This window comes from Micromys minutus, assembly GCF_963924665.1.
Source record: "Micromys minutus genome assembly, chromosome: 32".
In the NCBI taxonomy this organism is placed as follows: domain Eukaryota; kingdom Metazoa; phylum Chordata; class Mammalia; order Rodentia; family Muridae; genus Micromys; species Micromys minutus.
Genome location: NC_137967.1, coordinates 21,208,472 through 21,234,557, shown reverse-complemented (window position 1 = coordinate 21,234,557; position 26,086 = coordinate 21,208,472). Strand labels below are relative to the sequence as shown.

At 48.0% G+C, this 26,086-nt stretch overlaps 1 protein-coding gene and 1 pseudogene across 2 annotated transcripts; both read right to left on the bottom strand.

Annotated features, from left to right (window-relative positions):
- Positions 1 to 6,108: 6,108 nt before the first annotated feature.
- LOC308413290 (cell adhesion molecule CEACAM15) lies at positions 6,109 to 8,659 on the bottom strand (the record flags this gene model as incomplete). The annotated part of the gene is made up of 3 exons (XM_080908213.1): positions 6,109 to 6,392; positions 7,053 to 7,412; positions 8,614 to 8,659. 3 exons carry the CDS (start codon positions 8,657 to 8,659, stop codon positions 6,109 to 6,111), a joined length of 690 nt encoding a protein of 229 aa, XP_080764339.1.
- A 281-nt stretch (positions 8,660 to 8,940) lies between these two features.
- Positions 8,941 to 9,390, bottom strand: LOC308413757 (large ribosomal subunit protein uL11-like; annotated as a pseudogene). The gene has a single exon. The product of its transcript is annotated as a large ribosomal subunit protein uL11-like (transcript).
- Between the last annotated feature and the right edge of the window lie 16,696 nt (positions 9,391 to 26,086).

The window sequence follows — 26,086 nt, the reverse complement described above, 5'->3', positions numbered from 1 at the left end:
TTCGAGAACAGGGCTTGCACTTTCCCTCGTCTGCTTGTCATCTGACGCCAGAATCTACAGCCTTCAGACCTTCAATAACCGGAGTCCTGAACTAAACAAGTGGACAACTCTGTCCCATGAAGACCCTGATCTGAGCATAGCTCTGCCTGAGAACAGATGCTGAGGGTATCAGTGTGAAGCCTTCACGAATTTCATATCTAAGGGGAGCGTCTTACGGTTTTACTGATGTGAACAGACACCATGACCAATGCAACTCTTATAAGGACAATATTTAATTGGGGCTGGGTTACAGCTTCAGAGGTTCAGTCCATTATCATCAAGGCAGGAGCATGATAGTATCTAGGCAGGCATGGTGCAGGAGGAGCTAAGAGATCTGTGACCAAGCCAGTTCAGTCACTCAACAAGGTCTTAAGGGAGAGAGTGAGGATTGAAAAGAAAAAGACAATTAAAAAACATGATAACATGACTCAAGCCTAGTGTGGAGGCTGAAGCGGGTTTATTTTTTTTCCAGTCTGCTTTTATATCATTCTAGGTACATACAAAAATATGATGAGTCCTAAGGCATAAGCAGAGTAGATAAGAAACAAAGCATAAACAAAGGTCCCATGATTACTGTGTTCAGAGTCTTAACAAGATCCATCAAGATACAAAAACACACTCCTCAGCTGTACTCGTCTTGAGCCTACTTTCTTGCCCTAGCCCAATGTCAAATTCCTGCCAACATCCTAGAAGGCAGCACCAAGAGCTCTCTCAACAGTTCTACATCTTCATCTGAAGGCAGCTAGGAGAAGACTCGCTTCTAAGCAGCTACACTGAGAGTGTCAAAGCCCATGCCCACAGCGACACACCTACTCCAATAAGGCCACACCTCTTAATAGTGCTACTTCCTGGGCTAAGCATATACAAACCATCACATTTCATATAGGTTTGTTCAAACACATGAGCCTATGGGAGCTATACCTAAACATAGCATAATGCAAAATATGTTTAGTCCAGCTCCTAAGTCTCCACAGTCTATAATAGTCTCAACAGTATTAAGAGCCCAAAGTTCAAAGTCTCTTCTGAGATTCATCCAATCACTTAACTGTAATCCCCAAAGCAAAACAGGAAGCCAGCTGGGCAAACTCCAAACTCCACATCTCCATGGCTGATAGGATAGTAAAGTGGTCTTCAGATCTCCAATTCCTTTTTCATCTTTGTTGACTGCAACAAACTTCTTTCTTCTGGGCTGATTCCACTCCCTGTTAGCAGCTTTCCTCAGTAGATACCCCATGACTATAGCATCCCTAACATCTTAGGGTCTCCAAGTCAACGTCAGCTTCACAGTTTCTTGTTTCAATGTCTGGGCTCTACACATGATCTTCTGGGTTCCTCTAAAGGGCTGGTGTCACTTCTCCAGCTCTGGCCTCTGTAGAACTCTAGGCTTTGGTTGACTCCACTCCACTGCTGCTGCTGTTCATGGTGATCCTTCTACGGTACTGGCATCTCCAATACACTGGGGTTTTTCAATGCAGCTAGGCTTCACCAATAGCCTCTCATAGGCTTTCTTCATGGTGCCACGCCTCAAGTCCTTTGCATCACCCTTTCAGTCCTGGATCATCAACTGCAACTGAGGCTGCACCTTTCCATGGCCTCTCATAGTGCCAAGCCTCATCTGCTCTCCATGGCTCTTTCAGACCTTTAAACCAAGCACCACCAGGGTGATTCTTACACATTACCAAGTCCAGCTGCAGCACAAGCTTGGATATCACTGGAACACGTCTTTGTGACCTCAAATAACACTTCCCAGAAGATTTCATCTCAGTGATGCTGGTCTCTTCTTAGTCATCACTAACTAACCTGCATCAGTTGTCCCAGTAGTCCCTTCTACTCTTGACTTAAGCCAGAGCCACATGGTGAAGCTGCTGTGTTTTGCTGCTTGCTGGGGCTGGAAATACAACCCCTCTTACTCTGTTACCAGCTTTCCATTTTCAGGCTCCCTCTGCCTAAGATTGGCTTTCCTAGAACTTGCTCTATAGATTGACCTTGAACTCAGAGATCTGCATTGCTCTGACTCCTGTAATGCTGGGATTAGAGATGTGTGCCACCATACCTGGACTTAAGCTTTTCTTCACTTAGAACTCTTCTGTCCCAGGCTGGCCTTGGGATCTGCTTGTCTTTGCCTCCTGATATTTAGGCCTTTGCTTGGGCCTAAACTTAGCTGGGTGCGATCTTGCCCCAAGGTCATTACTCCCTTTATTCAATTTAATCTCCCTGAAATCAACTTCATTTCCCTTCCTGGTACCCCTTTAATACTCTAACCATATATTTTATATTTTTCTTCCTAAGCTTTCTACACTTGATCAAAACACTCTTCATGAGACTTAACCAGAGAACAAAGTCTCTGCTGGGCTTTGTTTCAGACCTCCTTGTCAATGCAATTAATTTAAATCTCTTTACCTTAACCTCATGTAGACTCTTCAGACAAGGGCAAAAAAGCAGCCACAATCTTCAAAATATTTCAAAAACAATCTCTAGGCCACATTCTGAAATTCTTCTTCACTAAAACCTATTGGTCCAGGTCTGCACAGTTCAAATCATACACAGCAACAAAGTCTTCCTTCCATATTCCTACTAGAATAGCCCATTTAGCCCCCTTAAGTCATTCCACTGCTTTCTAAAGTCCCCAAATCTATATTCCGCCAAGCAAAAGCATGATTGGGCCTATCACGGCAATACCGCACTCCTGGCACCAACTTCTGTTTTGGTTAGGGTTTTACTGCTGTGAACAGACATCATGACCAAGGTAAGATTCAGAGGTTCAGTCCATTATCATCAAGGCGGGAGCATGGCAGCACCCAGGCTGGCATGGTGCAGGAGGAGCTGAGAGTTCTACATCACTGGGCTTGGCTTCTTGGGGAAACAGAACATGGGGAGTTGGACTGTACTTATCTTACAGCACTGCAGAGGTGGGTGTTAGGCTATAGGGAAGTACTGAGACACAGTTGGGGGGGCCGGGGAAGCACAGTCTGAGATGTGGAGTTGTTTGGGGGGCCCTGCAATGAGGCCTGGACCATGGGGTTCTCAGACTCTTGAACATTCGGGTGCTGCTGAGAGTCATAGAAGCGCTCCCTTTCCAGGCAGTGGCCAAGATTTCCATCTTGCATGGCATATTCTGTTTATATTTTCTATGTTTTTTCAACATATGTTTAAATTTTTATTGTGCGTGTTTGGGTGTCCTACCTGCATGGAAGTCTGTACACAGCTCACAGCCTGGTACACATGCCAAGAGAGGACGTGGCAGACAAAGAATCTAGACTTATGGATTGTCAGCTGCTGTGTGGTGCTGGGAATTGACCCTGGGTCCTCTAGAAGAACAGCTACTGCTCTTAACTACTGAGCCATCTGTGGGGCACCTTTTTTTTTTTTTTTTTTTCTTTTGCTGACAGGGTCTCACTGTATAGCTCTCGCTGGCCTTGTTATGGAGACCATTCTGACCTTGGACTTACAAAAATGTGCCTGTTGGTGCTGAGTGCTGGCATTAAATGGGTGTATCATCACCTCAGGGAAGCCCCCATGTCTGATTCCCAGCACTGAAGAAGAATCCAGAACCCAGAGAAATCTAATGGAAAACAAAATATGGCTATACTTCGGAATCATTCGAACAGCTGTCTGAAGAAATGATTCTTGAGCCCATTCACACATTCGACAAGAGTTTAGTTGTTCTGGAAGGAAATGCAAGCATGGGTAACTTTCAGCCCCTCGGGTGCCACTGCAAGGTGACTGTCATGTTCAGTGCTGTCAGCTGAAAACTCTCTAGAGTCTTCTAGGTGGCAGGCCACAGTCACAGCTCCTGTGTCTGTCATCCCGTGTCATTTTCTTTCATGTATATGAGTACATGGTAGCTGTCCTCAGACACACCAGAAAGGGCATCAGATCTCACTACAGATGGTTGTGAGCCATGTGGTTGGTGGGATTTGAACTCAGGACCTCTGGAAGAGCAGTCAGTGCTCTAACCACTGAGCCACCTCTCCAGACCCAGTTCCTCCTCTCTCTCTCTCTCTCTCTCTCTCTCTCTCTCTCTCTCTCTGTGTGTGTGTGTGTGTGTGTGTGTGTGTGTGTGTCTGTGTGTTTGTGTGTTGATGTTCTCTTTTTTTCTTTTTAGTATTTTGGCTATTTTGGTTTTTCAAGACAGGATTTCTCTGTGCACAGCCCCAACTGTCCCAGAGCTCATTCTATAGACCAGGCTGTCCTCGAACTCAGAGATCTACCTGCCTCTGCCTCCCCAGTGCTGGGATTAAAAGTATGCTTTATTTGTTAATTTTTTTGACGTTCTTGTTTTGATGAGAAAGATTCTCACTATTTAGCAGTACCTCATCTGGAACCTAGTATTTGGATGAAGCTGGGCTTAAACTTAGAGATGTCCACCTGCATCAGCCTCACAATAGCTGGGGTTGAACTCATAGTCTACCACATTTGGCTTTTGCTTTTGTTTTGTTCTGGTTTTGACTGGGTCTCTCCACATCTTGAAGCCCAGGCTCTTTTGAGTGGCCTACACAGCCTAGGCCGAGTCTCACCTCCAGATCCTCCCGTCGCTACCGCCTGATGGCTTTGGATGGAGATGTTGCTGCCATAGCAACCTCCTTCCACTAGCTGTCGGGCTCTCTTAGAAACACCTCGGATGCTGAGCCCTTTCAGTCCAGCACACAGCCCCAAGATATCGATGCCTCTCATTGGTGGTCATGGCAACTTGGAGAGAGATAGGTAAGACTCCCAGGCTCCACCAGAGGAATTAGAATTTGTATGGAAGCAATGACTTTGATGGGCTGGAGAGATGGCTGATTAAGGTTTTGTGACTTCTAGCTGAAGGACACAGCAGGTAGAGGTGGGAGGTGGTTGGACAGTGGGGCCATTGCCCATGATAAGTTCTCAAATTAGCTTTCTTTTGAGTCTGTGGTCCAAACCCACTGTGTTAGTGTCAAAGCAGGCCCAGGATGAAGCTGCCTCTGATTTCCCCAGTTCACAAGGTGTTTCCCGTTTGCCTAGCTGGGCTTTACCTGGGCATGCTCCGGTGTTAAGGAGGAACATAGAGATGGTGGCTGCCATCTAGGTCATTCAGAAGACAAGCAAAGTCTGGCCCAAGTCGGGACTGAGAGATGGCTCAGTGATTAAGAACATTGGCTGCTCTACCAGAGGACCCTGGTTCAAGTCCCGGCACCCATAAGGCAGTTTACAACTGCCTTTAATCCAGATTGAGGGGATCCGACACCTTCACATGGACATCCATGCAAGGCAAAACACCAATGCACGTAAAGTTGAAAAAGAAAAGAAAAGAAAGAAAAGAAGAAAAGTGTCCAAGTCTGCAACAGAGGTAGGAAGTTGGTTTTTGACAAATAATTAGTATTTTCTTTTAGCTAAATGAACCTTATAATAGATTAAAATTATTAAAATCAGAAGTAAAATTGCAGATACTGCTACACTTGCTTCAGAATAACAAGGATTCTATGATTAATAAAAATGTGTGTGTGTGTGTGTGTGTGTGTGTGTGTGTGTGTGTGTATACCATAGATATAATAGTACAGTGTTAAGGTAAAAATAATCGTGTCTGCAGATGGTGTGAACTTCTTTGTAGCCACACTACACGTTCTTCATGTTCTCAGGACTGATGATTAAACTCAGCACCCCCAGCCCCCATCCCCGGCAAATGAACAGACTGTAATTTAGAGCTGGATTTTCCTGTGCTGATATTACCCATAAACAATTAGACTTGTTTTGTCACATGAATAGGGACAGAAGCAGGACATCAGTCACCCAGGGCTGATGTGGATGGAAGGGTGTAAATAGGGTTAGGAAAGGGACCATCGTGACGTCACACCACAATACGATGGTGCTTCATGCCATTCAACTGTGGTTGTCAAAAGGGCTAAAACCTTCTACGTGCATTTTAGCACACCGAAATTTGTAATCGTCTTCCTCCTGACCTGTTTTTATTTGGGGACTGAGGGTGTTTGTCACCATGCTGACTGTCTCTCTTCTCTGCAGTGACAATTTTCTCCCTATAACCTTCACAAGCAGTGCACGCCAGCGACATAAAGACTGCAAAGTTCTGGTACAGGAGGAGAGGAGACATTAGCCGTAAGCTAACACCATAATCAGTGGATTCGTCTTCTTCGAACTAAAGGCGTTGGAGACCTCGCACTGATAGATCCCCGCATCTGCCCCCCACACTGGAGATATCGTGAGCCTGCGCTTTTCAGGCGACAGTGTGGTCCTCTCCGTGATATTCAGGGGCTTGTAATTGAAGAACCAATTGATGTCCACTCCCGTGTCAGGCGACACGCAGGTGAGAATTGAGGCGCTCTTCCTCTTCAGTCTGGTGTGGTTGAGCTGGAGGTAGGGCTGTGTCACAATCTCTGTGTGTGAGCAAAAGAGAGCAAGTGAGAGAGGTTCATCTCCAGAGATCTCAGACAGCTCCTCTCTGCCCCACGGCACCTTTCCATGGGGATTCGGAGCTGAGGGTACAGCCAGCATTGTGTGCATGCGATGGCCACCCATCCTAATTCAGCCACTGCGCTCCTGGGTCTCTGTTTCCCTATAAGAGGACACGTGGTAAATGACCATTGCCATATCTGTGAGTTAACCTTAAATAAAATAAGAACCTGACCTTGGAACAGGGGAGCTGTCCAATCAGGGGGTCTATTTCCCTTTGCCCAGCTATGAGCATCCTGGGCTGGACCTGATGATACGCTGTTGCCATGAGAACCTGCAAACCCGTGAGAAGATCTGGCTGACGGCCTGGGCACTCACTCAGCTCTGCCCACCACGCTCAGTCTCACCGGAATTTAGATGCTGGGGGAGGGGGAGCCAGCTTACATGTGGCTGTCATGGCAGTGGGCTGGCTGCTTACACAAGACAATAAAGCTTTGTCCCATCTGAGTGCTAATAAAAGTCCTGTTCCAGCCCTGAAGAGGAGGTTCCCATGGTCACCTGGAGATCTAGGGCCGGGGTTTCCAGATGCTCACATCTGTGTGAGAATCCCTCCAAGTACCCACAGGGCACAGAGAATCACTTACTGTATACTTGGAGATGGACATATGTTATTTCCTGTTGATCATGTGCTTTAAAGGTTTCTAAGGTATAGAACCCCGTGTCTCCCTGGGTGACAGCTTGGAGCATCATGGAGGCGTCTTTATAGATTTCTTCCCGGCCGCTGACTTTCTTGCCAAGTTGAAGCGAGTCGCTGGACTTTTTATAATGTGCGATTGTAGAATTTTCATTTACACCTTTCCCTTTGTACCAGGAAAAGGAGAGGAGGTTCTCTGACTGGTCGGGGACAGAGAGAAGAACCTTTGCCCCTTCCGCAGCCGAGAACCGCAGTTCTTTAGACGTTAACAGTGCTGAGGTGGGCGAGTTCCTGCAGGTTAGAAGTGAGACTGGAAGAGAGAAGGCATCCCCATCAGCACTGGGCCCACCGTGTCCTGAGCAGGTGAGTCTAAATAGCCTCATAAGGGAGAACAGTATTCAGACCGCGTGTACCCACACGTTAAGTGCAGAAAGACATGAAGCCTGCTCCCTCCGTGCCCCTGAAGCTGTGTCCCCTACTTGGAACACTCCCCATGTCCTCATGGCTCCCCACAGTCAAGAGCACATTCCAGGTTGGGGATGCCTTCCCTGACCTTGTCCTCTACAGACCCTGGGTTCTCACGATCTAAAGTTATTTTGTTCTCTGTATTTGCAGTCAACCCTTGGCTGCACCCTCTAGAAGAGCCCCCGATACTTCCAGTCTTATAGAAGCAGGGCTCGTGAGGCCAGGTGTTGGGCTGCTCTTCCCGGGAGGCCCAGTGCTGGGGACAGGCTCAGATACCGGGTAAAGGAGCAGGCATGTTCGGAGAATCGGGTGACTGCGGGGCTATTTACAACAAACTCAGAGCTAATGACAGTGTTAAGATTGTTGTGTGCTCTTGAAAGAGACTGAAAATGACCTCCAGAGCAAGAGGGTGAAATGTCACAGGGTCTAATAGTCTTTCGGGATCAGATCCACGGGAAGCAGCCGAGTCCCAAAATGCTGGACTCTGAGCTTTCCAAACACAAGCCAAGTCAGGACTCCTGGCTGCAATTCGTAAGACTTGGGGGATAAAAACACTTTAGTGTAGGCACAAGCACAGCCCGGGCACTTACCCAGGGTCCTTGTGAGTATAGCCTCCTGAGAGGAAGCATTATTTACACATGAGGCTTTTCAACACAGCAGGAGATCTCCCTGGTTGTAGCTTTTGTCTCAAAACAAGGCGCAACATTTTCCTTGGCTATAGCATTTTGCTGTTAGGAGACAAAGAGTGAGCCTCTCCACTCACATAATGTCTGTCCTGATCAATCTCTGGTGGGGATCGAACCCCTTTACCATGGCCGCCCCTGTGAGGACTCCAACAGTCAGGGCACAGCCATGCAGCCTGTGGGTGCTGGTGTCTTACTTTAAATAAAGAGGGATCTAGCTTTTCCTCCCTTCTGAACACCCCTTATTCCTCAGAGCATCCACCTAAGCAGCCCGTGTCCTCTCCTCTCAGCCTGGAGCAGAGTCTCCTCCCAGGGTCCCTTCCTATCAGAGCGCCCCCCACAGCACTCCAAGACCGGCCTCACCTGTGAGCAGGAGCCCTTTGCAGAGCAGCAGAGAAGGGGACTCCATGGTTCTGCCCCCACTGTGCTATCCTGGTGTCTGAGGGTCCTTCCCTCTTATTTCTCCTGTCCTTACCCCAGGGGCATCTCCCAGAGTCACATGGGCTGTGTGCAGGAAATCTGCCTCAGGTCACGATCTATGTCAGCTCTTCTTGCTGGGGGACTGTCCCTTCTTCTTTTCTCTCCCCCCACCCCACCTGTCTCAAAACCCATTCTTTAAGGTTTATTTTTTCTGTCTTTTTTTTTTTTTTATCAGATAAGTCTTTTATTGAAATATTTTCTTGTTACGTCTTAACTAGCTGGGCACGCCACTGCACCACTGTTGATGTCATCTGTGACGTCATGAGGGTGGCGGCCATCCACATTGCAGCCCACAGATTGTGCAGTCCCCAGGATCTCCTTGATAGCTCCAGAAAGCTCTCTGGCCAAGGACCAGTGTCGCATCTGCAGGGCAATGTTGACAATCTGATCAAAAGTGATATTTCCACTGTGTTTGATATTTTTCTGGTTCTTCCTGTCTCTTGGTGGCTCCTTGAGGGGGCAGAGGCAGAGGGCGCCACCTCAATCTGGGCCTGTCCGTTCTGGATGGTCAGTTTCACTGTAATCCTGAGGCCTTTCCAGTCCCCGGTAGCCTTGGCAATCTCATCACTGACTTTCTTTGGAGACAGATCCAGAGGGCCGATCTTAGGGGGCCAAGGCGGATGTGGCGCCGACCTCAACTCCGGTGCACCTCAAGTACATGATCGGGATCGAACTTGGGCAGAATGGTGGAGGCGGCTGGTGTCAGATGAACCCGGATTCGGGACGACCGAAGAAAGTAGCACCATTGCCTCCTCTGAGCCAAAAGCCGAAATAGCAGGTTTTTTTCTAATAATGCATTAAAAATTCTTACGTTATAAGAAATGGTTTAAGTTCCTTCATTAAGAAAAGTCATTAAGGGCTGGAGAGATGGCTCAGTGGTTAAGAGCACTGGCTGCTCTTCTGAGATCCCGAGTTCAATTCCCAGCAGCCACATGGTGGCTCACAACCATCTGTGATGGGATCTGAGTCCTCTTCTGGTGTGTCTGAAGACAGTGGCAGTCTGCTTGTATCCAAAATAAATATTTAAAAAAGAAAGGAAAAGCCATGATTGGATGGCATATTTTTCTACCCTCCTCTCAGACCCTATTTTAATCCCACCATTTTGATTTTGTTGGGTCTTCATAGCCTGACTGTCTGCCATTTGCCCTACTCCTGAAGTTCTGCAGTGACCTCTGCGTTCCTCTACAGCTTTTGCACCTGGGAACAGCCACTGGGAAAGGAAGTGAGTCCTGACCTTTCCAGCCTCGTGGGTGGCTCTCCTAACTCCCCCTGCCTGTGTCATTAGAGGGCAACTGTCCCAGCTTCCCAGCATTCTCTGCAAAATCATTATGGTTTTATTTATTTTTAATTTTTGCAGCCCATGGACCTCTCTGATGGACACCCCGACCTCAGGTCCCACCCAGTCCCTAGGGCTCTGGTTCATGTGACTTGTAGCTGAGCAGGTCTCCAGGGTCACACTGGAGAATCATAGTGGAGGCCCGAGCTGGCAGCCCCCACTTCTTCCTGTGTGATAAATGGTCAGCTGTTCCTTCATTTGTCTTGGAGCAGGTGACAGGCAGGTGTGAGGGTAGGGAGGGGACAGAAGGTGGCTGCCCCAAAGACGCCTAATTTCCGGCTTTGGCTTTTGAAGCTACCTTTCGCCTTCTTAAGCACTTGGGAGGGCCCTGTCCAGTTACCTGAACCCACAACGGAACCCCAGTTCCTGAGACCTCCCTTGTGCACTGATTTAGACACATTGGTGAGCATGGGAGTCCTGGCCTTGCTCTTAGGACGTACAAGGGAAAAATACACTAAGACACAGGAAGGAGGCACCGTAGCCAGAAGGGGCCATCTGCCTCAGCCCGACGGACAGTTAGTAGGAGACAGATAGCAAGTACAGAAAACATTCCTCTTTGACCACCATAAGACGGATTCCCAGGTCTCCCAATGCTTTAGCGCTGAATTCATTATTCATTCACATTAATTATTTTCCATTTCCCTTTGGTTGAGCCCAGCGAGTCTGAAACTCTATATATTCCCAATACAAGAAGCCTCCTGTCTCAGTCTCCTAAGTGCTGAGACTGCACACATGCAAAACTAAGGTGCCACTTACTGGTTGTGTAGCCTTGGCTTATAAAATGTCTAAGGTCTTCTCTGTCAGAACTATGTAGCTAGCAATGTCTGATATGCTTTTAAAAAAATAAAAAGAAGCCATCAGTGGTGGTGCATGCCTTAGATCACAGTGCTCAGGAGGCAGAGACAGGCAGATCTAGTGAGTTCAAGGCCAGCCTAGTCTACACAAAGAAATTTTGGGACAGACAGTGTTACACAAAGTAACCCTATCATAAAAAGCAGTGCATATATACATGATAATATGTGTTATATTATAATGTATATAAAATATACATTGTACTCGGGAGCATTCTGAAGTACTTAAGAAGTTTTTTATTTCATTTTATTTTTTTTAAAAAAAGATTTAATTGTTTATGTTTTTGTATGTGAGTTTACTGTCGCTCTCTTCAGACACACCAGAAGAGGGCATCAGATCCCATTACAGATGGCTGTGAGCCACCATGTTGTTGCTGGGAATTGAACTCAGGACCTCTGGAAGAGCACCGACTGCTCTTAACCACTGAGCCATCTAAGGTGCTGAACATCCTTAGCCCAGTGTAGACTTTCATCACACAGACCAAGGCACAAGCCAGCATCACAGGGAACGCAGGGGCTCTCTGAAACCTTCCACAGGAGGATGGACACACAGGATTTCCAGGATTCGGGTTACTTCCTCCTGTAGACATGAAATGTCTCACACTGCTGACTCAACTGCTCCTGGGCGCCTGGAACAGAACTCTGATCAGTAAGACCAGTGACCGTAGATAAGTTCTGTTACAAGTTCATCACACACTTAATCTCTCCCTATCCCTAAGAGACAACTGTCACCTACCTGCTGGGTGTGCATTGTATTTTCAGGACACCTGGATGGTCTGCTGGGCTTTGGTGTCACTATTATCACATAGAGAGGCCAGGGCTTCCCTCTGTACTGACAGACCCGGGTCAGGACTCAACAGAGCATCTTTGGGGTGACCTGATCTCTCAGGGCACAGTTCACTTCTCAGCCTTGCTGCCCACCGTGGTGTGGACGACTGAACCATAAAGAGAGAGAAGAGGAGGGGGAGGGGAGTGGAGCTGACAGAGGAGGGGACAGAGCAGTGTCTCAAACATAGAGCCACCAACTGTCTGTGTGATTCTGGAGGAGCTGCTGCCTGGGAGGAGACTGAGCTCAAAGGAAGACAGCAAACAGAGAGCACAGCATGGAGCACGGGAGCAGGGCTGACCTGAAGCTGTCCTCCCCAGAGGGAGGACTGAGGAGGTGGCAGAGACCTGGAAATCCCCTCCCTTTGTCCCTTCATCCCTCCTTCTCTTCCAACAAATGTCACTCTGATGACAAGGCTTCTCCTCCAGTATCATAAATAAAGCCATCAGTGTGGGGTGGGGTCCCTGTACCCATCACAATGGCAGGGAGACACCGGTGAGGTCAGAATGAAGTTCAGTTCACACAGAACTAGACATGTGCTGGACAAACTTCTGGAGTCTGACACTGGGTGGTTTTAGCACATATTTTATCATATGTAAGCACAGCATGATTTGGGGGAAAAGTTTCCTGATGACAATTAACTCGGTCCCAAGGTACAACAAAGCTCAAGGCTTGTTGACATTGGGACTCTTTACAAAGTGCATACGACTTCTTCCATGAACATGGTTTCTGTTGACTTACAGACAATGCTCAAGACAAGGGTCCCTGGAGCACGGCTGAGGTAAACATAATCCCTGGCCCTAAGATACCGCAGAAGTCACTTAGGCTGTTGTAGGTTACAATGACAACTGTCAAGAGGGTGGTTGTGTAGACTAGGAAGCAAGGTTCAAGATGTGTGTGTGTAGTGGGGAGTCAGGGATCCCCAAACATAGTATCTGGGGGACTCAGGTGCAGCCGGCCTTACAGACAGCTGGAGGTAACCAGGTTGTAAACCACATCCTTTCCCCTTGTTCCTGGAGGAAGAGACAAACATCTTCCATTGAAGGGACAAACCTGGTGCTTGCCTTTGCTGGCTTCTCCAAGGCTTAGCTGTGTGCACCGGGACCTCTTACCTCCACGTGTGTGAGAGCCGCACAGGAAGCTGAAACAATCCCCTCAGCAGGGTTTGTTAAGAGAAAGGTCTGAGGCCTTGATGGGTCTGGAGTGTAGGAAGAGGATTATGCAGAAAGCACAGGAAGGGGCAGAATCTAGACGTGCCAGGGCTCAAAGGAAGGACAGGCTCTTGTTTAAACCCCGGAGGAGAGCTTCTTCATGATGCAAAAGATGGGGTGTGGAGGGTGAGAGGTGGGGGAGGAGGGAAGGGTGGGGAGGAGGAAGGGATGGAGGGGAGGCCACAGAACCTTTTCAGACAGCAGCCTTCATGTCAGGACAAATCCCTGAGCACTCTCTGCCTGAGAGTCCTGGACCAATTCCCAGGACAAAGGAAAGGCCCTATTGCTCCTGTTCTGTTAACGTGGTGGGAAGTTTCACATCCCATGAGTTAGTTCAGCAGCAAGCGTTACCAGGAGCACTGAAGAGCAAGACCCCACAGAGCTTCAAGTTCGGTTTGCCTCTGCCCCAGCAGCTGCAGGGAACATGAGCTGGCTGAGGCCCTGGGATCTGGCCTAAAGGTGCAACCTGTGTTCTGACACACAGGTGTGGAGCCCATCCTCTGACGGGGGAGAAGAGGAAGCTCAGAGACCGCCTGGGGTCTCCCTAGGAGACCCAGGGTTTCTGTCTGCAGCCTGAGAGAAGACACAGGACACAGAGACTCAGCAGCCCTCATTAAATTGGAAATAGTAGGGAGAGTCCCAAGAAAAAACCAGATTGTCCCCCAAGTTTTGGTCTCTTTATTTTGAAGACTGATGTTCCTAACAATTTCAGGGTGTCTTTCCTAAAAACAAACAAACAAACAAAAAAGCAGTCCTGTGAGATACCTCCATGGATGCTACAACTTGGTTCAAAATCTGAGGACCTGGCTACAGGTCAGAGTAATACAAGTTGACCTCTGCCTTTCCCACGGGTGTTTTAGAATGCCCACACACACTCACACACACATACACCTACACAAATCTACTGAGATGTTCATAGGCACACACACACATATTCATGCGCATACACCCACAGAGACATATGCATGCATACATGCACCACACACAAACACACACACACACACAGACACACACACAGTGTGTTAGAGAGTCATTAGCTTAATATCCAAGGTTTGTGAGTATGTCCAGGACATGCCCTGGGACACTTACTGATTGATTCATTGATTGATATCTGAGGCTTTGCCAGGTACTTTGCCTTCCACAAAGATTACACCAGTTTCTGTCCTCATGAAGTCCCTGGTCTCATGAGCTGTAACACTATCAAGGGCATTTAGAAGTGAAGCCAGGGGTTTGTTGGAACTGCAGGAGAACAGAGATTAAAAGAGAGTCAAGAACTAGGATCTAGAGAGGAAGAGCCAGGGAAGGCTGCACCCCTCCAAGACTGTGAGAGAGAACATGGACCTCAGGGCAGAGTGTAGTGAGTCACACAGAGTCCCAAGGAGACAGGTCATAGGGGGAGTGACAGGTTCATGGGCGACCAGAGAATGGAGGCCATGTTGCTTCCTTTGTCTAGTAAAATGACCGCCCCAGCCACTCCTAGGCTCAGTTCAGTGCACACCTGTTTAGGACCCAGGGCCCTTCCTTCCCACCCAAGACTAACATCTCAATATTGATGATTTTCTAATTTCTAGCCTTGTGTTTAGCCTACTGAGTTCTTCTTATTTCTGTAGAATTTCTACCAGTCATGCCTCCCACACAGTTGAGGAGGAAATGTTTCTTGTATGTGTCCCTAATCTCCCAGAGAATTTTCAAGTCTCGTCCTGGTACAAGAAGTCACTGCATGCATCTGTCATGAACACGGGTGATTTGTGGTCGCCATTGATTTCTGTAGCCTGGAGCGTAGACACAGAGATAGAGAGACAACACACTCTAGAAGATCCCTGTCATTACAGAACATCACCCCAAACCACACTGGATTCCACACGCTATAAATTTAGCTACATTAATTGAGAGCAAGTTGATTCATATGGGTTTAGCCATGTATACAGTAAGTGATTCTCCAGGACCGCTGGGTGCTGGCTGGGTTAATTCTAACTTACACTCAGTACAGTCATGCCTGACCTGTGTCCATCTCCTTCTGTATTGTGTCCCCATGTGGGTGTGTGAGCGTTTAGTACAGGACACACATGGCAGAGACAAACTGCTAAAGTGGAAACTTCAGCTTTCTTTGGAGACTCAGTTTGTCATGTGATATTTTTCTGGGAACTGTCTTATGAGTGGGTGTTTTTGCTGAAGCAGACATGTGGGAGGACATTTTTCTGAGAACAGACACGTAGTATTTGTCTGGAAGCTTCCTGGAATAAGGGCATGTGATGTTTTGCTGGGGTGGTTGCTTGAGAGACCACGTGATGTTTGGGCAGGGTCTAAATATAACCCGACAGACTGTGGATGATGCTGAGTGGTATTGGTTCGCCTTGCCACTCCTTGCTGGTCATTGTTGCATTTTGCTGATGCTGGTCTTCACGGACCACGTTGTGTGGTATTGGTTCGCCTTGCCACTCTTTACTGGTCATCTTTTGTAGTGGCTTCATAGAAAGAAAAAAAAAAAAGAAAGAAAGAAAGAAAGTGGTGTTCTGGTGGCTTCTTGTCCCTTCCTCAGACTTAGGCTGATTGTCAGCATCTTGAGGTTTCTTCTGGATTTAACTGCCTTTGCTGATTTGTGAATGGTGTTTGTGAGTGGATCAAGCTAGCGTTGCTGATTCATGTGAACTGAACTGCTGATCTCCTGACAACGCAAACTGGATTTGCTACAAAGAACTATTTCTAACAGGTTCACATTCTTCTTTGCCCTATTAACCTTTTTTTTCCACTACCTCTGGTGGGTGGAAGTCTAGGAGGGAGGTTAAAACACTTAAGAACCATTATTAAAAGTAGGTTTAAAATAAATAAACCACTACAAAAACACAGTGGATTTCAACCCTTCACCAAACTCCACCCTGCAGGGAAAAGGAGCTTTGGTCAGTAAGTAACTCCGCCCAATGACACCAGACTGAGTTTAAATTCTAAGGGTTTCACCATAAACATGACCCTGAGAGGGACTGTGGGTGTCAGGCAGGGCCTAGCTGAGGAAGACCTGACATCCTCCAGGAAGCTCTGGCTGCACAGCTTGTTCCAGGCTGGACCCCAAGTGACCCTTGTTAGATTCTCTCCCAGGTTGGCATTGACTTCCTGTTAGAGCTTACAGAGGACAAGGCTTTACTCGGTGTGGAAGTCTTCATAGAATGTGGAGCCAGCTGCCTACTGCCCGGTCAGCTGTGCACTGCCAGGACAGCCACATTCAGTGTCAGCATTTCCTTCTGAGAGGAGCATGGAGATCATAGCTGGACAGACGCCTAGGATCTTAGATAACTATCCTGCTGGGTGCATGAGATGTCCCATGTTCTTGTCTCCCAAGTGGAAGAATGGAGGACACGGGTCCTAGGAAATTCAGCTCTGAGTTATTCTCTCCAGCAGCTAAATGGCAGCTAATTCTGCTGTTGTGGACAGCTCCCAGATAAGCCTGCAGCTTTCCCAGTGTTCACCAGGGGCGCATCAGGACAAGTGTTGGCCTGAGTTAGCAGTTTGCCTTGCAGCCTGGCTTCCATCGCTGTCTCAGATGATCAGGAGGCCCCTCCCACAAGTCTGTGTGACCTCCTTGGCTTCTTCCTGTACACGGTGATGTTCCCGGGACCTACGCAGTTCCTTCTCTACTGGCATCTTCCATGAGGAAAGACATGGTGATCAGGGGGAAATGGCCTAGACATAAAGGACAGGCTTCCTGGATAGGGAGGCGGGGCATAGACTGACCACATGCGCAGCTCAGCCAACACGGGGAGCTGCATCGCATCCTTGAAACCCTCCGTAGTAAGATGGAGACACATTTTCCCAGGAATAATCGTCCCCTTTCGTACACCCTGAATGTAAAACCCAGACACAGCCGTCCCTTGGACTCTGTCCCAGACCGTAACCCTGACTGGTGACTACAGTGAAAATGGACCAGTCCTCTTCCGTGGTGCTGTCTCAGGTGACTCCATGCTGTCCCATGAACTGCACCTGTCACCTTTCTACTGGGGGCAACTGCGGTGCACTTACCACAGAGCACTGAGGACACAGCTCAGACTGGGTGCCCACATGGGTCTCTGTGCCAACAGGGCACGTGGGGAGGACAGGAGCTCCCTCTTTGGTGCTGACAAACCAAGGCCAGGATGCAGTAGAGGTCAGCCCTGGGGTGAGCTGCTGTTCTCTCAGGATACAAGGATGCTTATCAGCCTTAATGCTGGGTGTGTGGTCTCCAGGACTGAAACGAGGGAGAGAAACAGGAGGCAGCATGAGGAATTCAACAGTGTTTGGACACAGACACACCACAGCCCGTGTGGTTTTTGAGAGGTGCTCCTGCCTGGGAGGAGGCTCAGCTCAGAGTCAGAAAGGACAGCAGCAAAACTTGGACGGAAGCTCTTCGCCACAAGGGGAGACAGAACAGGAGCAGCAACCATGGAGGCCCCTTCTGTACCTTCCTGCAAAGAGCATCCTGGGTTGGTGTCTTGCTGGCTTGTGAGGAGGCCATTCTTTGGCAACTTGGGTAGGAGCAGAGCTCAGAGACTCCCTACGGAGCAAGAGAACCTGAGAGGAAAAGCTGGCTTTGTGCTTGAGCTTCAGGGAGCAGGCGCAGAGGGGAACAGATGGTCAGCAGAGGGAGGCCCTCAGTGAACAGGAAGTGGTATGGGGGAGGGGAGAGAAAGCCAGAGTGTCCTCTACTCAAAGCTGATCACCACTGACTATATTCTGACGACCTATGGTACTGGCTGGTTCTGTGTGTCAACTTGACACAAGTTAGAGTCACCAAAGAGTGATCAGTGGAGGAGGGCCCAGCTTGTGGTGGGTTGTTCTTGGCCTTGGCTTCTATAAGAAAATGGCTTGAGAAAGCCATGAGGAGCAAGCCAGTAAGCAGCAGCATCCATGGCCTCTGCATCAGCTCCTGCTCCAGGTGCCTGCCCTATTTGAGTTCCTGTCCTGACTTCCTCCAAAGATGGACTATGATTTGGAAGTGTAGGCGAAATAAACCCGTTCCTCTCCAACATGCTTTTTGGTCATGGTGTTTTTGTCTCCGAAATAGAAACTCTAATACACTGATGTTCCCAGCTATGGAACAGTGTTTGTTCAGATCTTTGGATACTCACTGCTGTCTCGGTTGAACCTCTTTGCACATGACTGTAGCATAGACTTCACTTCCTCAAGTAGTCCTCTAAACTTTTATAGCGGCTGTGGCATCCACCAGACTACACACACAAGATGGTACATGCCTACTCCAGACTTGCATGCGTGCGCACACACACATATGTATACACGCATGCACGTACACACACAAACATGGATGCACACACACGTAAGTATGTACGCATACATGCATTTATGCACACACATACACATACACAGAGAAACAGAGATAGAGAATCAGAGAGACAGAGAGAGACAGAGACAGAGAAGAAATACATGAAAATATATTAATACTTTTAAATCTATCAGGGATACCACTTTCATTAGCGCCAAACTTGAGATGTTTATAAGCAACCTGCAGATTCCCATCAACCCGGGACACCCATTCATCCCCTCACTGGATTTTAAGCCTTTGGCAGGCAATCGGCCTCTGCAAAGCATCAGCCCAGACCTGCTGTCACAGTGCCCTACTTCTAGTGGGCCAGAAGACAGCCGGGCAGGGCAGCTGGGCAGTTCATTGAGGGATGACTGGATCCACAAACAGAATTGGGTTTTGTTCTTGTTGATTTTTTTTCTTTCTTTCTTCCTTTCTTTTAAAGGTCAGGGACTCTGGAAGATCAGTCAGTGGAGGAATTGTCTCCACCAAACACTAGAGTGTGAGTGGAGATCTGAGAACAGTGCTGGTGAACCACGGAGACACCTGAGGAGAGAGCTCCACAGAGGAGATGACACATTCGGGACACTGAGGACACAGATGTTGTCTTGCTTTTATCTACCAAGTAGGACGGGCACCCCCCTCACCAGTCCTGCTCGGCTGAGAGACAAGCATGCCTGCTTGGGACAGAGGTTTCCCATCTTTCCATCTATTGTTGGCATTCTCTCTCTTACGTTGTAGTCCCACTTTTACTCAATGGGAGCATGCCTGCCATTGCCCGTCAGCATTGATGTAGTGTACCCCAGAAGCTGCTGTGGGAGAAATTGTTCTTCTCCTTGTTCAAGACAGGCAGCCTTGGAGCCTTTTCCTGGTACAAACCACATTTCCAGCTAAGAGCTGTGAAATCCTGACCTACGTCACTGCCTGTTCAAGAAGGTTGGGGAGTTCACACAGTGGCACACAAATGGCTCCTCACGGGGCGACTAGAAGATCACCCAGGTAAAACATGGGTACTGTATCCTATGAACCTTCCATATGTGTTTTACAAATGAAAAATATCTATGAGTCTCCATGGTTTCAGTGAGTGACTCTGTCCTGTGGGGTTCGGTGGCACTGATACCCTGTGAACACACATGTCAAGAATGGCCTGTACCACCACTGGATTTGTCCTCTCCTGGTAGATTGGGGGCTTAGGACAGGACGAGTGTTTCGGAGATAAACTGTAATAGATCAGAATCCCTCACCTGACTTAACCTGGGGAGAGTAGGCATGGGCCGAGTAACCAGACCAAGGATGTCAGCTTCAGCCAGACTCTTCCTGACTTCATCATGAGCATGGCTCTGAGAAAAACGCTAGAGGAGTCAGGCAGGGTATGGCTGAGGAAGCCACGGGATTCTCACATCGAGGCAAACACCAGGAAGCCCTGACTCCAGACCTCTGTCCTAATCTCCTCTCAGATGACTTAGGGAGCTTTTTTTCCTGGGCTGAAATGTGACTTTCTGCTTTTGCTGACTGGGAGCAATGGTTTACTGTTTGTCCAAGTCTCACAGAGACCTGACCCAGCCAGTATTCTACAGCAGTTAGGCAAGCTCATCTGGCTATCTCCTTCTGAGTCTTAGCATGGGAATCAAACTTGGACAGGTACCCAGGACATTAGTGATCTGTTCTTCTGGGTTTGTGAGATGTCACAGGAAGACATGGTCCTCATGGGAAGAAATATGGGAGAGAAGCCTCCTGTCCAGTGATTTTCCTTAGAGGTCTGTCTTAGTCAGGGTTTCTATTCCTTCACAAACATCATGACCAAGAAGCAAGTTGGGGAGAAAATGGTTTATTCAGCTCACACTTCCACATTGCTGTTCATTACCAAAGGAAGTCAGGAGTGGAACTCAAGCAGGTCAAGAAGCAGGAGTGGATGCAGAGGCCATGGAGGGATGTTACTTATTGGCTTGCTCCCCCTGGAATGCTCAACCTGCTTTCTTATAGAACCCAAGAGTACCAGCCCAGGGATGGCACCACCCACAATGGGTGGGGCCCTCACCTCATAGAGCACTAATTGAGAAACTGCCTTACAGCTGGATCTCATGGAGGCAATTCCTCAACTGAGTCTCCTCCTTTCTCGGTGACAACTCCAGCTTGTGTCAAGTTGACATACAATCAGCCAGTACAAGGTCCATCCCAGGGACTTCTCTGGTAGGCAGATAGCAGTGGTTTCCGCTGATTTGAGACTCTCTCCTGCCTCACTGACACAGCAATGGCCGTCGACCATGTGTTCTGGTTTATGAAAACAGATACATGAAAGACAGTGGCCCAATCTCAGTCACAGAGGCTGTGAGTGGCAGATCCAAACAGAAGCTGTCTGTCTGCAGCCTCAGCCATGTTTCCTCTACCCCCAAAGGCCTTATTAAGTGCCCGGGAAGCAGAGTAGGGCTGGCTGAGATCTCTGAAGATGAACTACTGCAGGGTTTGATTTTTTAAAAAAGATTTATTTATTTATTATATATAAGCACACTGTAACTGTGTAACTGTGGTGGCTCACCACATCTCTTAACTCCTGGGGATCCAGCGCCCTCTTGTGGCCTCCTCAGGAGCTAGACAGGCACAAAGTAAAATACCTGCTAGCAGAACACACATTAAATAAAAACAAGAAATAAATTTTTAAAAAATCCATCAATATAGCAAGAAGAATTGTGATGTAATTAAGAACACACAGGTTCTGAATCAAATAAATTGAACTCTGAATTCGTGGGGCACTGATTTCTGAAGCCCTCACCTTCCTGCATTCTCTGGGATGGTGGCAGATGTCTTTATTCCCTGCACTTGGGCACAGAGACAAGAGGATCTCTGTGAATTCCAGGCCAGTCAGGGCTACAGACTGAGACCCTGTTGAAGAAACAAATAAATAAACAACGGTGTAAGGTTTTATAGTATCCCCATAACAAGCTCAAATTATTTCTGCTGCCTGGACACCAGCCGCCCATGAGAAGCTGGCGTAATGACAGGTGACTGGACTGGACACATTGGCTGGGGTCCTGATGTTCGCTTACAGATGGTTCCAGAAGGCTCTTCCTGGGGACCTAGCACCTGCCTACATCATCATCTGCTGTCATTACCTACCCCTGCCAGGTGAGGTGGCTTTTAAAAGGACTGCTCATCACCCGTACTTTCTCTCTCTCTCTCTGTTTCCCGGAGTTCACAGCCACCTCTGTCCCTTCTCTGCCCTCGCGGCTCTGCCTACCCATCCCTTCTCCAGGCCCTCACTCCTTTCCCTTCCTCCAAATAAACGTCCTTTATACCAGGTCTGCTGCATGGCCGGATTTCTCAGGGGTTACCCTGACAGTCTAATCTGAAGTTTGTTTTATCCACAGATGGAAAAATTCTACGGAACACCAAATCCCGGCTGGGTTGAGTTTCTCTTCTGAGGCCAGCTTTTACAGTGTCAGCTTGCACAAAATAACTGAATTTTGTTATTGTTACTGTTCATTTGCTTGAGGTTTATTTATTTTATGTATGTGAGTACATTCTTGCTGTCTGCAAGCACACCAGAAGAGGGCACGGGATGCCATTAACGGTGCTTGTGAGCCACCTTGTAGGTGCTGGGAATTTGAGCAGGCAGTGCTCTTAATTGCTGAGCCATTTTTCCAAGCCCCGGTTTTGTTTTGTTTTTAAAGATTTTTACTTATATGAGTACACTGCAGCTATCTTCAAAAAACGAACCAGAAGAGTATATCAGATTCCATTCCAGTGGTTGCTGAGATTTGAACTCAGGACCTCTGGAAAAACCATCAGTGCTCTTTTTTCTTTTTAAGATTTATTTATTTATTTTATGTCAGTACACTGTAGTTGTCCTCAGACACACCAAAAGGGCATCAGATCCCATTACAGATGGTTGTGAGCCACCATGTCGTTGCTGGGATTTGAACTCAGGACCTCTGGAAGAGCAGCCCGTGCTCTAACCACTGAGCCATCTCTCCAGCCCCTAGGCTTTGTTTTTGTTGTTTGTTTGTTTGTTTGTTTTGTTTTGTCTCTGAGACAGCATTTCTCAGAATAGCCCTGACTGGTCTGGAACTCACAGAGATTCACCTGCCTCTGCCTCTTAAGTGCTGGGATTAAAGGTGTGTGCCACCATCACCTGAAAATTAACTAGGGTTCTTTGGTTGTTTGGTCGTTTGGTTGGTTGGTTGGTTGATTGGTTGGTTGGTTGGTTGATTGGTTGGTTGGTTGGTTGGTTGGTTTCTGGCTTTTTAAGAGTGTAGTAACAGAAAGGTGCCCTATGTCTGCTTTTCCCCTGGGGTAGGCAGGCCCATTTTGCATTGGGCTAGACTGAGGGAGGGAAGCTTAGTCGGGTCTGGGTGGGTGCATTTATGGGGATTGAGGGGAATAAAGGGGTACTTATGCCCCCCATGAAGGTGGCCAGGGTCTCTGGGACAAAGGTTTGTGGGGCTGTGTACCATGGCTAAGGCAGGGATCTCAGAAGATGCTTCATCTGCACGCTCAGAGGCTGTAGGGTGCAGTGGGGAACTTTACAAGATCAGACAAGGAGCCAAGCCTAATAACTCTCAGGGTAATTCATTCCAGCTAGGGTTGATGGGGGAGGGGCGTTTTTTTTTTTTTTTTTTTTTTTTTTTTTTTTTGAGCCAGATCGAGAGGATGGGGGTATCGAAGTTGGAGCTTCCTGGACCCTTCCTCAGTAACCCTGGGCTATTTCAGTCCCACAATAGTGATATTTCATTTCTCTATTAGCCATTGGGAAGTTGGGGCATGAAGCACACACTCACTGCTGTGTGACCATCGCCGTCGTCCATTTCTGAACCTTTCTAAACCCGAGTGGGTTTCCATGTGCACCCCAACTGTGCTGGTGGCAGCAGCTATCCATAGTTTGTCTGTGTTCGTCTTTAAGAACGGTTCGGTTCTGTGAGATGTCTTTGTTGGGTCACTTATGGGCTGTGTACTGATCAGTTTTGTGTCTCTCCGTGCTGATGCTAAAACCTGACAATGGATCTGCCATAGTGCCTTTATCTCGTACCTCATTAAACCTGACCTAATGTTTCTGCCGACCTATAAGGTCATGTTCTTTGCATCGGGGCCTTCTGGACTCTGGAAATCCCTTCTCCTCCCTGCTTCTACAGCTTAAAGAACACATAGCAATGTTTTGTCAAGACGGCCTAAATGTTGCAAATATTGCAAATGTACCTGTTTGTGCATTTTTCCCATATAGAAACTGGCCCTGAGAACTGTCCCCACCTCTGTGATAGCTTGGCTCCTGACTCCTGGCCAGGTCCCTGATCAATCAGTCTTGGAGTTTGTGTTCAATAAACATCAATATCTGACTGAGACTGATGTCAGAGTGGTTGGGCAGCTAATCCTGAACCCCAACACCACCATCTCTGTGGGTTCCGGGCATCTAGGAATCTTCACTGAAGCCACTCTAGTGTGCATGGAGAAAATGAATTCTTTCTTTATTATATTTATATAAGTACACTGTAGCTGTCTTCAGACACCAGAAGAGGGCATCAGATCCCATTACAGATGGTTGTGAGCCACCATGTGGTTGCTGGGATTTGAACCCAGGACCTCTGGAAGAGCAGTCACCGCTCTTAACCTCTGAGCCAGTTCTCCAGCCCTAGAAATTGAATCCTTAGTATCCTGAAGAATAAACATTAAGGTCTCAAGTTTCCCTTCCGTGGTCAGTGACATTGCACTTTAATTTATAAAGTTAATCTGATCAGAGGTTGTCAATCCCATTGATGAGATTGAGGAACCAACGCCTTCTCTATTTTCCTAGTCTGTTCTCGCCATCTTCCTTCTACTCGCTCTGTTCAAGCCTTTGGTGGGAGGGTAGAGGGGACAGGTGTGCTGTTCTTTTCTTTTTCTAGCAACTATGTAACCTCAGCCAGCCTCAAACTTGAAGTTCTCCTGCCTCAGCCTTGCAAATGCAGAAATGCTAAGTCCCACCCTGTTCTTCTGCTGGTCTAGTCTGTTCTTCATTCTATATATTTATCGTTTAAGTTATAGTGCTGATTTAATTTTTTTAATGCAAATCTTTGTAGACCAAGTGCTTCGAGTACTTGCTTGTGGTTCTTACCTTCTACAACTCTCAGATGCCTAACCCAACGTGGCTACACATGTACTTCCGGACAGGAGCAATGGTTCAGCTGTTAAAAGCATATCTGCTCTTAAACAGGAATGAAGTTCACATTCCATTGCCTATGACAGACAGCTCGTGACCCTGTGTGAATCTAGGGGATCTGTCACCCCTGACTTCTGTGGACACCTGCACTCATTTGTGGTGTGCGTACCCACAGAGAACACATACACACAACTAAAAATAATAAAAATAGCCATTCCTGGTGGCCCATGCCTTTAGTTCCAGCACATGAGACACAGAGGCAGACAGATCTCTCTCTGTGAGTTCAAGACCATCCTGGTCCACAGAGTGAGTTTCAGGACAGCCATGGCTGAACAGAGAAACCGTGTCGCAAAACACCAATCAATCAGTCAATCAATCAGTCAGTCAGTCAACTAAAACCAGAAAATGTCCTTGAACATCTGATCCTTCTGCCTCTACCTCCCCGGTGCTGGGATTGCAGGCATGTGCCGGCACTGTAGTTGATGTGGCGCTGAGAATGGAACCCAGGAGATGCTCGACATGTGCCCTACTCACTCACATCACACGTGCATTTTCATCACTGGTCCAGATCCAGCTCAGCCAACCTGGCGATGTGAAGACTGAATCTCTCCATAGGAGAAATGTGATCTAGGACACATAGGTCACCTCCTCCCGAAAATCCAAATGTGAAACTCTTCACAGACCTCTTCTAGGCCTCATGTCCTTGATCAGGACCCTGAGTAGTGACACCAGGGATAATGGCTCCATTCCTGTCCCCTAGCTTCACTAAGTGGGTCCCTTTTCAGCCTTCACAGACATCTACTGCCTTCTTGCTAGGAGTAAGTCCCACCCTTCCAGAGCTCTGAGAACACAGGGCAGACTGGTACCTACGTGGCTCTCTGTGTCACTAGGACATCTAGAGAGGACAGGGCTGTCGGACCCAAGGCCAGGATACAGTAGTCAGGAGCCTTGGACTGTGCTGCTGTTCTTTCAGCAAATGGAGACGTTGCTCACTGCACGGTGTGGGGGACTGAAACAGAGAGAGAAAAGCTGAGCACAGGGAAGACTTGTGGACACAGATTCTCCTACAGCCCGTGCCGAGAGAGGCTCCTGCCCGGGGGGAGAATGAGCTGAAGGGAGGCAAGACAGCAGAGCTGCCATCAGAACTGGACCCAAAGCTCATCTCCACAGAGGGGGGATGAGGGCAGCAATGTCCACGGAGGCCCGTAACGCACAGAGCACGCCTGCTACGGGGGTGGAGGCTACTCTGAGGTGAAGTTTTCTGGTTTCCTTGGAGACTGTTGTGCCATGTGATGTTTTTTCTGGGAACTGTCTTATGAGAGGTGTTTCCGCCGAGAACAGACACGTGGCGTTCTTCTGGAAGCTGCCTGGAATAAGGGCACGTGATGTTTTGCAAGAGCAGATGCTTGAGAGAACACGTGATGTTTGGGAAGGGGATAAATATAACCCAACAGAGTCGATACTGTGTCATGCTGGTTTGCCTTCCGCTCTTTCTGGTCTTGTTGGGCTTTGTTGGAGCTGATCTTCGCCGATGTGTGGTATCGGTTCATCTCCCCGCCCTGCTGATCACCGTTTGCTGTGACTTCATAGAGAGAAGGCATCAAAGAACTTCTGGTGGCGTCCCGGCTTCCCGCTGCATCTTCAGACTCCAGCCCATCAGCAGAGCCTCTCGGTTTCTTCTGGATCGAGCTGCCACTGCTGATTTGTGTGACCTGTGT